This window comes from Giraffa tippelskirchi, chromosome 7 (assembly GCF_054371585.1).
Source record: "Giraffa tippelskirchi isolate mGirTip1 chromosome 7, T2T-mGirTip1v1.2.pri, whole genome shotgun sequence".
Classification (NCBI taxonomy): domain Eukaryota; kingdom Metazoa; phylum Chordata; class Mammalia; order Artiodactyla; family Giraffidae; genus Giraffa; species Giraffa tippelskirchi.
Genome location: NC_137281.1, coordinates 158,717,749 through 158,735,193, shown reverse-complemented (window position 1 = coordinate 158,735,193; position 17,445 = coordinate 158,717,749). Strand labels below are relative to the sequence as shown.

The 17,445-nt window shown below is 41.0% G+C and overlaps 1 protein-coding gene across 20 annotated transcripts in view; it reads right to left on the bottom strand.

Moving 5' to 3' along the window:
* GPR65 (G protein-coupled receptor 65) overlaps positions 1-17,445 on the bottom strand; it is a 92,692-nt gene that overhangs the window by 62,370 nt on the left and 12,877 nt on the right. For 4 of the 20 annotated variants that reach the window (XR_014059506.1, XR_014059508.1, XR_014059509.1 and 1 more), the window contains exon 3: positions 12,409-12,544. The exons of 5 other annotated variants lie outside the window; for them this stretch is intronic. Coding sequence is in view for 4 of the 15 variants with exons in the window: in XM_081510323.1 (XP_081366449.1) it covers positions 4,068-5,093 (1,026 nt within the window). In the remaining 11 variants the exon portion in view is untranslated. Of the gene's footprint in view, positions 1-3,870; positions 5,544-12,049; positions 12,158-12,369; positions 14,803-17,445 lie in introns of those variants that run through there. 11 more of the 20 variants (XR_014059512.1, XR_014059515.1, XR_014059514.1 and 8 more) reach the window with 9 other exon arrangements.

The following is a 17,445-nucleotide window of genomic DNA, read 5'->3' as shown; positions in this document are numbered from 1 at the left end:
TCGAGTCGGTGATGCCAGTCAGCCATCTCATCCTCTGTCGTCCCCTTCTCCTCCCACCTTCAATCTTTCCCAGCATCAGAGTCTTTTCAAATGAGTCAGTTCTTCGAATCAGGTGGCCAAAGTATTGGAGCTTCAGCTTCAGCATCAGTCCTTCCAATGAACACCCAGGACTGATCTCCTTTAGGATGGACTGGTTGGATTTCCTTTGCAGTCCAAGGGACTCTCAAGAGTCTTCTCCAACACCACAGTCCAAAAGCATCAGTTCTTTGGCGCTCAGATTTCTTTATAGTCCAACTCTCACATCCATACGTGACTACTGGAAAAACCATAGTTTTGACTTGATGGACCTTTGTTGGCAGAGTAACGTCTCTGCATTTTAATATGCTGTCTAGGTTGGGCATAGTTTTTCTTCCAAGGAGCAAGCATCTTTTAATTTCATGGCTACAGTCACCATCTGCAGTGATTTTGGAGCCCAAGAAAATAAAGTCTGTCACTGTTTCCATTGTTGGGTATTCCATCACTTGGGTAGCTGTCCACTAATTCTGATGAAGATGAGAATGAAAGTGAAAGTCACTCAGTCATGTCCGACTCTTTGTGACCCCATGGACTAAACAGTTCATGGAATTCTCCAGGCCAGAATACTGCAGTGGGTAGTCTATCCCTTCTCTATCTTCCGACCCAGGAATCAAACCGGGGTCACCTCCATTGCTGGTGGATTCTTTACCAGATGAGCTACCAGGAAAGATGCTAATAACTGATAATAATAAACATTTAGAAATCTCATCACAGTTTCAAAGCACTTTCACATCTACTTTAAAAGCAAGTGTTACTGTACCGTCCTTGCTGTTTATAGACATGAGCCTTAGGGAAGGCAGAAAAATTGTTTGAGATCAAATGGTACGTACGTGGATAATTGCTGGTGTTCTAATCTAAATCTTCTGACAACAAAGTCCCAGGTAATAATAGCTACAAGGTTTTATTCCTTCCAGAAGTACTTTTAGTTTAAGTGGGAACTTTAATCAGGAAACTATAAAGCCTTTCAAAACTAAAGGATAAACTTTCCAATGTTGGGATTGTAGATAATTTTAGGTGATATCTAGAGGTGAGTGAGTGAAAGTCCCTCTTTGCGACCCTATGGACTATACAGTCCACGGAATTCTCCAGGCCAGAACACTGGAGTGTGTAGCTTTTCCTTTCTCCAGGGGATCTTCGCAACCCAGGGATTGAACCCAAGTCTCCTGCAGTGCAGGCGGATTCTTTACCAGCTGAGCCACAAGATATCTAGAGGACTTTGCCCTAAATCATATGAGCATCTTCCTAACATGTGTTCTCCAAGGTTGGCCCTGCTCAAAGGTTTTGACAGCCTGGTTTACTCTGGGATTTATCTCATAACATGTTAAATTAGTGGTTTTGTTGTTAATCATTCAGTAGAACATTCTAAGGGGGCCACAAATTTTTATTTGCCATATCTCTTTATTTAACCAACTGAAGTCAATTTCTAATCAGTTCTCCATAACAGATCAGCCTAATTACTATCTGTATGATTTATTTCCAGAGGTATTGATTCATGAAATAACTCTCCTTTTCCTCCTTATTCTGGTCTAAATCCAATGACTATCCTGAACTACTCTCCATATGTATATGCCTTTTGCATGCCTAAAGAAAGACATGGTAGATATAGAGGGAGGGGATATACGTATATCTGGTTCACATTGTTCAGCAGAAACTAATACAACATTGTAAAGCAATTATCCTCCAATTTAAAAAAAATGCTATGGTAAGCCATAATGAAAAAGAACATTTTAAAAATAGTGTATATATATTTACAAGTATTATGGAATCACTTTGCTATACAATAGGGATTAATAACATTGTAAATCAACTGTACTTCAATAAAAATAAACAAGAAAAATGAAATGGTATGTTTTTAAAAAAGCACAAAAGGAGGAAAAGCAACTGAAGTGAATTTGGGGTTCTAGGGATTTAAGACAGGACTCTGGATAGCCAAGAGATCAAACCAGTCCATCCTAAAGGAAATCAATCCTGAATATTCACTGGAAAGACTAATACTGAAGCTGAAGCTCCAATATTTTGGCCATTTGATGTGAAGAGTCAACTCATTGTAAAAGACCCTGATGCTGGGAAAGATTGAAGGCAGGAGGAGAAGGGGACGACAGAGGATGAGATTGTTGGATGGCATCACTGACTCAATGGACGTGGGTTTGAGCAAACTCTGGGAGACAGTGAAGGACAGGGAAGCCTGCTATGCTGCAGTCCACGGGATTGCAGAGTCGGACATGACTTAGCAACTGAACAACAGCTGCTTCCAAGGAACTGTGTGATCTTGGACAAGACAATCTACCTGAGTTTCCAAATGTGGGCAAGATTTTCTGGATCTTTTACTTTAACATATATTCAATGTATCGGCTGCCAATAGTTTATCAAGAATGAATGAAACAGCCCAAACTCTTTTAGTTACTCTTCATTGGTGTCTCTTTGACCCTTAAGCATACGTAAATGTATCTCAGGGTGCTCAGAAACAATCTACTAATTTTCCAGAAACTTTCTGACCAGAAAAGTGCAAAGATCAGAGAAAGCACCTAGGCCCTCAAAGCAGGGTGGTTTTCTCTTGTGCACCCAAACGGCCCTGGACAACTTTAACAGAAGGTGGAGTCAGTTTGGGCACTAACTGTTCTTTTTTCAGTGTATATTTAGAAGTTAATTATTAGTCTTTTTTGTTACTGGATTTTTTTTTTCTAATGTAAAGACACAAATGATACCAAGCTTTTTGCTAGCTGATGGATTTTGGGCACTAGAAGAAACAGATAAGACAGAGAAGGAAGAGGGAAGAATAGGATCAGAAAATATTTAAAATTCTTAAAAAAAAACACTTCAGTTAAGAAAAATGTTTACCTGATACCTACTTAACACTTGGCAGAGTAATTTCTGTAAGGAGAAAATATAAAAGAATATATCAAGATTTTCTAAATACTCTAAACCCCCAGAGAAGTCTCTGAACGTAAGAGTTAGCATAATAAATGTCTTTTTTTTTGTCCATAGTGTATCTTTTTGTCTAGACAGGAAACTTCTGGTAATTTCAGCCATACTGTATGCATGCTTGCTAAGTTGCTTCAGTTGTGTCTGACTCTGTGTGACCCCGTGGACTGTAGCCCTCCAAGCTCCTTTGTCCATGGAATTCTCCAGGCAAGAATGCTGGAGTGGGTTGCTGTGCCCTTCTCCAGGGAATCTTCCCAACCCAGGGATTGAACCTGCATCTCTTACATCTCCTGCTTTGGCAGGTGGGTTCTTTACCACTAGCGCCACCTGGGAAGCCTACACAACCATACTTGTACTCAACAGCAAATTTTGACAGAACCAAAATTTTTTAAAATGATGATTTTAAAGAAGGTAAAAAGTTCTCTGAGTAGCTGAAAGAAATTTTACAGGGCTCATGTCCTTTATATCATGGATGAGGCCTTCAGACTCTCACTCAGAGACAATTTACTTTTATAAGGAGCTCTTACAAGCTAGTGACTTAGTGATTGTATAAGCTCAAAAAGCTTATTAGATCGTTTCCTTTGTAACCTCACTACTTAACACAAAACCTAGTACATAGAGTGGGCTCAATAAATATTCGTTAACTAAGGAGATAAATAGAAGCGGTATTTAGTTAGTAGGTGTTGGAGACAGGTCCATATGATTGGGAGGAGTGATAGCGTGAAATCCAGAGGAGTGAGAAAATCACCATGACCATGCACAACGGTTACCACTTAAAAAACACACAGTCCTATAAAGCCTATTGTTCCCTGAGAGGTTAGAGCACAGATACAAAAGCAATTGCCGTGAACAATAATGACCCCGAGTCATTAAGAAAATATTCAATTTTATTTCATTCTCATTTAATAAAAGTCAGGGAGCTATACAACGTACTTTTAAAATATTTCCATTAGGATTAAAATCGTCCCCCAATGGGGACACTTTGTCTCCTCTCATGTTTAGGATTCCTTTGCAAAATATAATCTTGATGGCATAATATCACCTATCTTTAAAAAACATATACCTTGGTTCTATTCCAGGATGTCTAATTCTATAGTATCTCTGGTAGATATAGAAAGTACACCTTTTCTTTGTCTTTTTGATTTATTAAGCTTCCCAGTAAAGAACTTTAATATATTCCACATATCTGATCTTCCTGTTTCAGTTATGAAACAGTACAGGATTGGATCAGCAACACAATTTAAACTTGTTAATGCAACTGTAATTCTATAGATCTTATAACTCTGCTTCCCAGACTTGGAATGGTCAAACACTTGTTCTTTTAAGTTCATGTCATGCTCTAAAATGCTGCGAATCAGCAACATCACATGAAAGGGAGTAAAACACAAGACAAAAGTCAACGTGATACTAACAAGTAGTTTTATGATTCTCTTCTTTTCCCTGTTTTCTGTGGCTTGATTTTGCCGCACCGCTTGGTAGACTTTCTTGTTGCAAGTCATTATAACGACCAAAGGTATCACATAGCCTATACACGTCCTAGCAAAGTTAAACCTGATTTGCCAGTTCTCCAAAGGATATTTGTCATAGCATAAAGTAAAGCTAGACTTCTTGGAATCACAATATTCAACAGCTGTTTCATCTTCCCACAGAATGACAGCATTGAGGATGGTTTCCAAAATCCAGATGGTGAGGCTAACCATGAATGCACATTTTCTTGACCTTAGGAAAAAGAACCTCAGAGGGTAGACCACTGCCAAATACCGATCAATCGCGATGCAGGTAAGGAAAGCTGTGCTGCTGTAAAAGTTCAGGTACATGAAAAAAGCACTCCCTTTGCACAAGGCAGGAGAGAACGTCCAGTTGTCTCTGTTCCAAGTATAATTAATCCACAGAGGGAGGGTTAGGGCATAGAGCAGGTCCGAGAGGGATAAGCTGAAGAGGTAAATGCCTAGTTCGTTTTCTTGCTTTGCTTGCAGAAAAGACACACACAGAGACCCGATGTTGGCCGGAACGCTGACTATCACCACAAAGATATAAACAACCGGGAACAGGTAGTGATCCAGCTCATGCTGCTCCTCCGTACACGTGCTGTTCATCGCTTCTCTTTAGGGCCGATGACATGTGTTCTCTGACAGGAAACAGCAAACTGAGTCTTGCCTCTTGGTGATTTGCTTTCAACACCTAATTCTCTTTTGCTAAGATTGTATCAGTTTTCCTTTGCTTTCAAATGTCCTGATTGGTTCATCGGTGGTCTTAAAGATGAATGGAGATCAATTTTCACACAGGTATCGATGTGTGGAAGTCAGGGTTCAGGCTCCTGGCAGTTATGACAAGAATCAGTTGATTTTAAGGTGAAGTCCACGCACTTATTATTACAGAAGGCTGACGAAGAACTCTGGAGGATGAACTAGGTTATCCATCAGTTTTCAGAGTGCTGTCCTCAGTTTAGTTTTCCTCACAAAACTCAGAAGCGATTGGTGCAAATGTGAATATACAAGGTTTCATTTTCACAGAGGTTGGCATCTCTTTTTAAAATGCTTTTGTTTCTGTAATTAAAAACAAACTAGAATAGTTTGGATGTTTAAAAGAGACATCATAATTTTTGAAAGAATCTTATTTTGTTTATTGAGGCTATCAAAATGCATTAAATTTCATACAATGAAGGTGTTTAAAAAGGGAAAATGGTCTAGCAGACTTCAGTAAATGAAATAAAGCTGAGATATTTGACTTATTTCAAATAAAAATTATTCAAAGGATGCTGGGTTAGAAGGAATTATACATCCCACTGGACATAATCTAAGAATGCAAAATTAAAGTCAAAAGTCATTTTAGAAGCTAATTTTAAAAAAAGATGGCAAATTCAGTTATTTATTTGTAATAAGTAAATGCTTTTGAGTGTATGGTAAACTGTATGATTACAGCATTTCAAGTTTTTAATTTCATATTCAATCTTTGTATAAGGCACTTATTTTCAAAATAAACTTACGAGCCAAGAAAAAAATTGTCATAAGAGGTTTGATAAAGAGAAGCCTTTGAAAATATAGCAGCTTGTCGAGCCTTCATAAATAATTAAATAACACTACCTCATCTGTTTTTCCTTTCCTTTCTTTGTGGGCTAATTTACTTTATCATTCTCATACTCTTGTGAAAGACAGGGCAGAATGTTCTCGGTTCTGGGTAATATCTTGTGATCTTCATTTTCTACCATTTATACCTGATCGCTTACAAGTCTAGCTTTCTAAGAAGGTCTGAGGTTGTAGATTCAATGTCTACAGAAAGAAAAGAGAAAGAAAGAGGGAACCCACCCTCCTCTCCACACTAGACTCGAGAAATAGTGAGGTCTGCTGGTGCTTCGGCTAATTTATCTGAGGGGGATATTCACAGAAAGCGGTGTGGAGCCACCATGCTGGGAGAGGAAGTCATGCCCTCTTCCTAAGTGAACCAGAGAGTAAACCAGGCCCAGAGCCCGTAGTGGAGATCACACAGCACAAAACGGCGAATTACAATTCCTGAAATCACCTAGTGTTCCCACACCTAAAAACATGAATCAACAGCCTTTCAGATCAATAGGGAATCCTGCCAGAGAGGGAAAAGGGAAGCGAGAGCTAAGATGAGAGATGAGAGTGAGCTGTAATGCCCTGCGTACCCTAAGGCGTATGTGGATCTGGAGGAACTAATTTTGACGGCAGAGAACCAGGGACAGAGTATGGACCTGCGCAGGTAGCAAGTGGTGCCCAGTCATCCAACACCTACTGGGGTCCAGGGGTCTCTGCCCTCAAAATAAAGAAGCTAAAATAACACTTCACAGGTCTTTACAGACTGCAGGGTAAGTTGGCAAGTTCTTTGTCTTAGTGTTGTTTCTTTGAGGAATTCTCAGAAAAAACCCCACATATATCCATGGCCCGTGGTTGGTCCTCACTTGGGAACTGGTCTGAGACTACACTATTAATTTCGTTCTGAAAGCTTAAGGTCAACAGTGACGCAATACTGGGTCTATGTGCTCAGCTTCATTAGTCATCAGGAAACTACAAACTAAAACCACAGTGAGATATAACTACATATTCACCAGAATAAATGAAATGAAAAAGATAGCAAACATTAATACCAAGTCTTGATGATGTAGAGCATCTGGAACTCTCATATGTTGTTGGGTGGAAAACTGTTTGGCTCTTACGCAAATCTTACGGTTCAGCAACTCTACTTCTAGGTCTGTGCTCAACAGAAAGACATAACATGTGGCTCCCGAGACACATGTGGTAGAATTAGAATGTTCACAGTAGCATTATTCATAACATCCCCCAACTGGAATGCCCAATAGCAATAGAAAAGATGCTTTTGAACCATGGTGCTGGAGAAGACTTCTGAGAGTCCCTTGGACAGCAAGGGGATCCAACCAGTCCATCCTAAAGGAAATCAGTTCTGAATATTCATTGGAAGGACTGATGCTGAAGCTGAAGCTCCAATACTTTAGCCACCTGAAATGAAGAGCTGACTCATTGGAAAAGACCCTGATGCTGGGAAAGATTAAGGGCAGAAGGAGAAGGGGACGACAGAGGATGAGATGGTTGGATATCATCGACTCAATGGACATGAGTTTGTGCAAGCTCCAGGAGATGGTGAAGAACAGGGAAGCCTGGAATGCTGCAGTCCATGGGGTCGCAAAGAGTCAGACACGACTGAGCAACTGAACAATAACAAAAAATCTATACATCAATAAAAGGAAAAAATTATTGTTACATGCAATAATGCAGTTGAAGTTCAGAAACAATGCAGAGGATAGAAAAAGGCAGGCACAAAGGGTCCATGTTGTCTGATTACGAACCAGGTAGTGTTAATCTATGCTTTCAGAAATGAGGATAGCTCTCCATTTATTGAGGGCTTTCTGCATGCTGGACTCCATGTTAATGGCATGTATATTTATTATAATACATGTTTTACAACTCTGCTGTGTATTACAATTCTGTATTACAAAGAAGAATTGAGCAACGTATTAGGCAGTTAGCCCCCAGTTATCTGTCTGATCTTGGTAGAACTTGGCTGCAATCCTAGGTCATAATTCTGAAGTCTCTTGACTCTTAACTTGTCTTCTACCTTTATATAAAAATACTTTAGAAATCTGAAGTATTTTTAGGGTTTAGGTCTTCCAGCTATAATAGCTCTTCTAATTAAAGAAAATGACATCGATAATAATTTCTGCAAACTAGATATAAAATAACCCTAAACTTTCTAAAAGGCATTACTTTTATATTCTCTATTAAACTGAGTAGATTTCAAATAAATATGTGAGAACGATCATCTCACGTCATGTCTCACACTCAGTGACAGCGTGTCTTTATGTTTCCTTATATTTGTCAACATGTTTTCTTCAGAAGGTTAAAAGTGTTCCTTTTCAGTAATTTATGAGGCAATACATTTGAATTAGGCTTTTATTTTTGCTGTATTGGGTTTTAGGAATAGATGGCTAAAAAGGAGCAAATATCCTGCTACCACTGTAAAAAAAAAAATTCTTTAAGTTAGGAGGCTGAATTTTGAAGGGTCTACTGTTTAGATCAGGAACCATCTGTGAATTGTTTTAAAGTTGAAATTAATTATGTTTCACCACTCATAATGTGGTGATAAGGAAAATGTAAGTAAGACCCACTGGAAGTGGGAAGGAACCTCGTAGAGTCCCTTTCTTATCAACAAAGCCCATCTGCCTTGTTGCGAGCAGCCACGTGGAATGTCATGTTAAACCTTCAGCTGTTGTAAAAAACCGACAAAGAGGAGTCAGGTGGCAGTGGCCTTTGGAGAGGGGCTGGGTTATGATGGGAAGAGGCCGCCCAGAGGACTTCTGAGAACCGAGGGGAGCTCTCTTTGTTGATGTGAGTGTCGCTATGAGCAACCTCGCTCTGCAGTCCCCGGGGTCGCCAAGAGTCAGACGTACTGCGCGGGGCACCGCAGCACAGGAGCAAGTTTGCAACGAGCTTAACGAGCTGTCAACGTGAACAAGCTTGTAAAAATGCATCAGGCTGTAAGCTTTGGATACGTGCATTTTTTTTCACATACGGGTTATGTTGTGATTAAGGTTAAAAAGTGGAATCAAAAGGCTATGTGTGATGAGATGTAAAGAATCTTGACACTAACGCCTGGATCACCTGTGCGTGGAGCATAAATACCTTCCTAAGAAATGCTATGATTCCACTCCTTCCCTCACATATAAAAGGCAATTTATAGAAGCACAACAAAACAGTAACTTTAGTAATTTGAAAATTAATTCACCCAAAACAAAGGCTTACCAGATGGATAAGTAAGTCTACTAGGGTCCTGGAAGAAGCAGATAGAAATCATCCCTTGAGGAGAGCTCCCTTGACCCAGGCTTGAAAGAATTCTCACAGATAGGGTTCTAACAAATATGAACTGATTAAAATGCCCTCCATCCACACACACACAAAGAGACTTGATTTTAAAAATAGAGCACACATCCTGCTACCACACGGAGAGAAAACAGACACAAACAGAAATTAGCTTCGATGTGTGAGATTCAGTAACCAAACAGGAAAGAAGACAGCTGGATCCACAAAAGCCTTAGAGATGAAATTAATAGATATACAACACAAAGCAAGTATGCCCAATATGTTAAAGAAATAAAAGAAAGAATATGAACACATGAATAAGGATCCAGAGACAATGAAAGATAACTAAGCATATAGAAGATTGAAAGAGTCTTTTCAGAAATAAAAACTGCAATAACTTAAAACTCAACACAGGGACTAATCAACTGACCAACTCCAGTTGAAGAGAAAATTAGTATGTTGTAAGGTAGAGCTAAAGAAGTAACACAAAATTATCAGAGTGTTAAAGAGATGTGAAAATACCATGCCACATAGATAAGGAGGATCAAGTGAAAAGGTCAGCATGTGTATAACTGAAGTTCCCGAAGGACAGAAGAAAGTAGGGGTGAGGCGATGTTAGAAAAGATGAGGACGGAGACATGTCTGAAAGTGATTCAGGACAAGGCGTCCTCAGATTATGAAGCTCAGCAAATCCCAAATAAGATTAGAAATAAACAGAGATGGAAATCTCTCCTTAGATGCATTGCAATCAAGCTTCAGATCACCAAAGACTCAAAAAAAAAAAAAAAGAGCCAGGGAGAAAAAATGGATTACCTATGAAGGATGAAATTTCAACTAAGACCTTTTCAACAGCAATGATAACAGAAACCAGAAGGCAGTGGATTGATATTTCCAAATTGCTATGAAAAAAAATATGTCATCCTTTAATAGCCTACTCAGCAGAACTAAATCTAAAATGAGAGCACAAATAAGGATGTTTGAAGATAAACTACCACTGAGACCATTGACCCCCACAATCCTCATTAAAGAGACTCTAAAGAACACAAGAGAAGAAGGAAAATGACCGAGATGCCCAGAATAGAATAAGCTACCAAGGATGGAATTCTCATGGTTACACAACGTTACATCCATGACCAGGCTTACGGGTCTGGGGGAGAAATTTAAACCATGAAAATATTCTTCCTTAGAAGCAGGACTGGGGGAGCTGGGTGATGGGCAGGAAGGGACCCCTTCCTCCTTTGTCCGTGGTACTCAACAAATAAGCCTTTTTTTTTTTTCAAAGGAGGACTTCCCTGGTAGTCCAGCGATTAAGAATCTGCCTACAAATGCCGGGGGGCCCAGAGTCAGTCCCTAGTCCGGGAATATGACGCACTCCGAGAGGCCACTAAGCGTGCGCACCGCGACTACTGAAGCTCACGCAGCGAGTGCCCGCGCTCCCCGACGAGAGAAGCCGGCTCCGGGGGAAGCCCGCGCGCCGCGCCTGGAGAGCAGCCCCCCGTCCGCCCCTGTGCGGCAACGAAAACCAAGCGCAGCCAAAGATAAGCTCATCTTGAAAAAAAGATAAGAAGGATCGATTGGAAAAAATTATTTTGAGACGACTTACAAAATTCTCAATGGAATACATTTGTTTGCAGAAACATTTCCTGCCTTAGCTAGAACAGCCGTGAGACTACATGGTTTGATGAAGCAGATACTGAGGGCCTTTTGGGTGGGACCACAGAGACAGTGGTTAGGGAGGCTTGTGGTTACGTTGTGTGGGCTCTGGAAACTCAAAGGCTCTCAACAGTTCTTGGGGGATTTGTGACCATGTGTGTTTCAGTTTTCACAGGTGTAACGCAGCAACCATTTTATAGAATTCTTGTGAGGACTGAACGAGATGATACATGAAGCCCAGTACTGAGAACACGGTGAGCCTTTACTACACGTGAACTGATACTGTTCTAATGACAACACTGGTTGTTGTTTGGTTGCTGAGTTGTGTCCGACTCCTTTGAGACCTCATGGACTACTGTAGCCCGCCAAGCTCCTCTGTCCATGGGATTTCCCAGGCAAGAACACTGGAGTGAGCTGCCATTTCGTTCTCCAAAGGTTCTTCCTGACCTAGGGATTGAGCTTGCGTCTCCTGCACTGGCAGGTGAGTTCTTTACCACTGAGCCACTAGGGAAGCCCAGCAACGCTGATAGGCTGTGTTCTCTCCTACATCTCCTGAATGGAGATCCTCTTTGGCCATCTCTCCAGAGCGGAGCGGAGAAGCCAGAGGCACTCGGAGTGAAATGTACATAATAACATTTCACATGGGACACCAAACTCTGAAGATGAGAGCTGTTAGATTAATTTGTGTGAATCTCAGATTAAAATGGGCCCATAGTTCTTATCATTCAGGCTTTTCAGATACTGTTTTGACTACTTTAATCATATTTTGAGAAAATTGCTTTTCCAGTGCTGAGAAATTTGGGTTAAGGTTTTGATTCTGACTTTAATTTCTACCTAATGCCTAAAGAAGATAATCCACAGCTTCTAAAACAACACAAACCACTGATGACAATGATCAGAAGATAAAACATGTTCTAGAAACCTTTGCCTTTACTTATCAGTTGAATACCTACTGATTAAGACTCTACTGTGTGTCAGACAAGTCATAGTCAGTTATTAAGCTATTAATTAATACTGGAAATATTATTTTCACGTTTCACATTATTTCTGATGGTATAAAAACTTACCAGTAGACCACTATATTGGTGAAAAAGTGGTGCTAGATAGCTCTATAGCCAGGAGTTTGTACGTTTCTTCCTAACCACTTAATTTTCAGTTTGTCAATCTACTGTTTCCTGTAGAGGAAATAGAGCATAAACGTTCCCCTATTACGTTTTGATCATTTTATCTAACTATTTCTACATGAAAATTTTGACATCCTTTACTACCACTCTAAGTAGAGAAACCATATGTCATCCCCATGTCTCCTTGTCTTGTAGGATCACATTTATACAGCCTAAACTGGACAAAATGTTGCAAATATCACTGACAACCATTCAAAAGTATGTTAGCTACTTAAAATTTTAATTTTTAATCTTACACTTACCCATGTTCCTTGGGATGGTGATTCTGTCGATCGAGGAGTCAGATAAATCTGCTGGCACCCAGAAGAGAAACCAGCATTGTTGAGGGGACAGGAAATTGAACTCATATGTCGTCATAAACCAATGAGGAAGCAGCATCTTAATGAGATACAAGTACATTATCCAAGTTTGAGCAACAGAAGTCTCCTAAGTATTTTTAAAGATGCTTTATTTATTATTTACTGTCACATAATTTTTATAAATCACTTTTCTCTTTGCGTCTTAGTTACAATTGTATATTGATGTTATATGTGCTTTATTTAATAGAATATGTGCTGAAATCTCATTCATTTGTTCATTCCCTCTTTCATTTATCTGTCAACACATATATCTATCATACTCTTAGGGCATTGTGCTGGGAAATATATAGGACCTGGTTCTAATCCATAAGGGGCTTATCATTTAGTGAAGGAAATAATAACCACCAAAATGGATAAATATCTGTATCTCCAAGAGAGATACAGAAAGATAGGATGAGTCATTGGATGTGTGAAATATGGATGTATGAAACAGGAGAGGAGATTGTAGATGGAATCAGGGTGATCAACATCCTAGGAGAAAAAGAGTAGAGAGAATGGGGGTTGGGTGTATAAAGAGCATTGCGTCTATGCTTAGTCGATTTTCCAGGCAGGAATACTGGAGTGGGTTGCCATTTCCTCCTCCAGAGTAGCTTCCTGACCCAGGGATTGAAACTGTGTCTCCTCCGTCTCCTGCACTGGAGGCCATTTTTTTTTTTTTTTTACTTCTGAGCCACTGGGGAAACCCCACATAAAGAACATGTTCATTTCTTAATGGCATGATGGTGGGGCCACAGTAGCCAACTTGGTAAAGTTTTTTTTTTTTTTTAAGGTACTAATGGGATTAGCTACATAGTATGTTATTATAGAATCACTTTTTCCTTTGACTTTCCTCTTGGAATAGAAGAGTCTATCAGAGGTTGCTAAAGCATGTTAAAAACCAGGTGAACTAACTAGTTTGAAGGTGAAAGTTGCTCAGTGGTGTCCAACTCTTCGGGACCCCATGGACTGTAGCCAGGCTCCTCTCTCCATGGGATTCTTCAGGCAAGAACACTGGAGTGGGTAGCCGCTCCCTTCCAGGGGATCTTCCCAACCCAGGGATTGAACCCAGGTCTCCCACCTTGCAGGCAGATTCTTTACCAGCTGAGCCACAAGGGAAGCCCAAGAATACTGGAGTGGGTAGCCTTTCCTTTCTCCAGGAGATCTTCCTGACTCAGGAATGGAACTGGGGTCTCCTGCATTGCAGGTGAATTCTTTACCAGCTGAGCTATCAGGGAAGCCCCCTAACTGGCTTAGGCAGATCAATAATTTTATGAAACTTGAAAATTTATTTAAGAAAGATGTGGGTTATTACAATGAAAACTCATGTAGTATATTAAGGTTGACAGTTGCTACCAAATTTGTAAGTGATTTGATATGAAGTAAAATTAGCTCCTAGAACTTTTGAGATATTAAAAAAGTCAGAAACATTATGTTTGAACCCTACTGAATAAACTTTTATTACAAATGAAGGGGAAATTTTTACTTTATAAGTACAGAGTTAATTTGAAGTGGAAAAATTTAACTTCATTTTAAAAACTACCATCATGATAATTTGAGTCTGTTCTTGTAAAAGAAGATTAGATGTTCCTGTTGGTAAGGTTTTTAAAATTTCTGCCCAGAATTGGAAAATATGACCTTGTGATATAACCAAAAATGTTTTTCCTTGAAGTAATTCAGGATGTAATAGGTGTGCAGTGGGTTTACTATACTTCTTTTGTAGGTCTTTCATTGAAAATAATAAAAGTACTCATTTAGATTTATCAGGTACATTTGCAAAGTAATTTAGCATATACTAACTTAAAAGCAATATAGCATACAGTAACTTAAAAATTCAGAATATCTCCTACTTTTACTGAAATAATGAAAAATGTAAGTACAACGCAGAAAATTAATAGTAAGACCCTTCAGTTCAGCTTAGTCACTCAGTCGTGTCCGACTCTTTGCAACCCCATGGATTGCAGCACGCCAGGCCTCCCTGTCCATCACCAACTCCTGGAATTTACTCAAACTCATGTCCATTGAGTAGGTGATGCCATCCAACCATCTCATCCTCTGTCGTCCCCTTCTCCTCCTGCCTTCAATCTTGCCCAGCCTCAGGGTCTTTTCCATTGAGTCTTTCGCATCAGGTGGCCAAAGTATTGGAGTTTCAGCTTCAGCATCAGCTCTTCCAATGAACACCCAGGACTGATTCCCTTTAAGATGGACTGGTTGGATCTCCTTGCAGTCCAAGGGACTCTCAAGAGTCTTTTCCAACACCACAGTTCAAAAGCATCAATTCTTCGGTGCTCAGCCTTAAGCCTTTACAAAAATGAAAGCAATGATTTCGTTTTCTTATGACTCTAATCCAAAATTTTTGTTTGGTTTCACACAGCCACTTATCTGTGGCTTCTATACATGGGTATCTCATGACACTCCCAATTTCTTATTTTACCAAAATAACCTACACTTCTGCTTTCAGGGAAATGCTGTTTTCACATCCACATCAAGTTTTTATGTATTTTACTCTTCAAAAGAAAAAAAAAAAAAGGATGTTGTTTAAAAACACAAGAAACACAAACTTTCACTTCTGATTAATTAGGAGAAAAACTGTGGCTGCCCTATGCTGAAATTTGTAAATTCCACATTATAAGGGTCTTGAGAACTTTTAAATAACTCTGCTTCTTATTAAGTCCAGGTTTTCTGAAGCCACAGGATGGAGTCCTGGCACTGGCCTGTGGCAGAACTCTTGGGCTGCCCGTGGGGGAGATGGGAAGAGAGTGTGGTTCTCCCTGGCTCCAACTTCTCCACGGGGCAGACAGTGCAAGGGCAGAATCTGCTGATGAAGTGTCCTTTGTAGCCGCATTTTCCATTTGGTGCGATTTCACTAGTCAAAGCTGCAACTCAACATGGCAGGGAACATTCTGAACATTCTGAAATACTGACTTATTTCCCCAGCCCTACTTCCTTTTACCCTATTCCTACCCCCCCACACACACACACTCAATTAGCCACTTTGAGAGTTTATTGCCTCAAGAGAAGGAGTTCTTGGCAGAAAAATATGGGATGGGGAGGAGAAGACAATTCGAAGTTTTCAATTTCAAAGGATTTAGGCAACTAAGGAGAATGGAGGCTTCCCTCGTGGCTCAGTTGGTAAAGAATCTGCCTGCAATGCAGGAGACCCAGGTTCAATCCCTGGGTTGGGAAAATCCCCTAGAAAAGGGAATGGAAACCCATTTCTATATCCTTGCTTGGAGAATTCCATGGAAGAGGAACCTGGAGGGCTACGGTCCATAGGAGTCGCCAAAGAGTTGGACTACAGTCTGTAGCTTCGGGCTACAGTTGCAGAGAGTCGGACAGGACAGAGCGACTAAGCACGGGCAGATGGGAAGGACCAAGAGGCAGACAGTCGGCTTGGAAGCATATCTGTTCAGATAAAGCAAATCCTCCTTCCCCCCAGAACAGATAAGAGGCTTCTCCTGCCCGATGGGGCTGGGGCTTAGGGCTATGAGGAAGGAAGTCATGAGAGTCAGAGGTGGTGGCCGGAGACAGGGACCCAGCATCCTGACTGCTTGTACCCCCTCCCCTGCCCGCCCTGAGGTGGGGTGGGTGGGGCGACAATGACTCTGATCTGGGGAGGAGGGTGCCTGTCTCTCATGTCCAGGGGGATGTCCAGATAGGAGGCTGTCTCAAGATGACATGTGTGGGTGGCCTGGGACAGCAGCGCCACGTTCCCCAGTGCCTGGCATAGCACAGGCCAGGCACAGGAGGGCCACTCAAGTGATGGAAAGCATCGGCCTCCCCATGGTGCTGCCAAGGGCCCAGTGGGCCGTAGAAGGAGCCTGGCTGCCACTGACAGGGGACAACCCTGCTGAGTCCTGCATGAACTAACTGCTGAGGACCAGGAGGGAGTGAGGACATCCCAGGAGAGGCCAGCATGGGCAGAGGGCAGCCGCGAGGCTCAAGGCTTGAGCTAAGCCCCTCCAGCCTTAGCAGCATACAAACTCCCCGGTTCCTACATGGTGTTACGGGCTGACATTCAACCCCCTACCTCTCTGCCAAAATCCATATGTTGAGGTCCTACTCCCTAGTACTTCATAATGTGACTGTATTCGGAGATAGGCTCTTTAAAGAGGTGACTAAGCTGAGATAAAATTGTTAGTACAATCTGATTGTGGTGTCCTTGTAAGAAGAGAGATTTGGATATACAAAGAGACTCCAGGGATGCACATGTGTAAAGGAAAGAGCAGGTGAGGACAGGGAGAGAAGGTGGCCATCTGCAAGCCGAGGGGAGAGACCTCAGGAGAAACCAACCTTGCCGACACCTTGATCCAGGACTTCCAGCCTCTAGAACCGTGAGAAAATAAATGCCGTTTTGTTATGGCAGCCCTAGCAGAGTATAATAAATGCAAGTGGAATCCAGAGGAAGAAGAGGTAAGATCATGAACTGACTGGGAGCACGCGTCCACCAGTTTGGTAGAATGGAGTATTAAAATGGAATTTTAGTTGAGTTACAGAAAGATAAAGAATATTTTATTTCTTGCATTTCTGATTACGGCCTGAGATTGGAATGCATATTTTAAGGTCACACGTTTGATCTAAAATGCATAATTCAACAAACATTTGTTAAGCCTTTGACTAGCAAAAATATTTTTCTCATTACTTGTCATGGGGGCTAAAAGGTAACTATAAGATAACTTTTATTTGAGGGGTTTTGAAAGTTTTAGGCTTCCCAGGTGGTGCTAGTGGTAAAAAAAAAAAAAAATCTGCCTGCTGAAGCAGGAGACTTAAGAGATACGGGTTCAATTCCTGGGTCAGGAAGATCTCCTGGAAGAGGGCATGGCAACCCACTCCAGTATTCTCACCTGGAGAATCCCATGGACAGAGGAGCCTGGAGGGATACAGTCCATGGGGTGGCAAAGAGTTGGACACAACCGAAGCCTCTTACTACACACGAATGAAAGT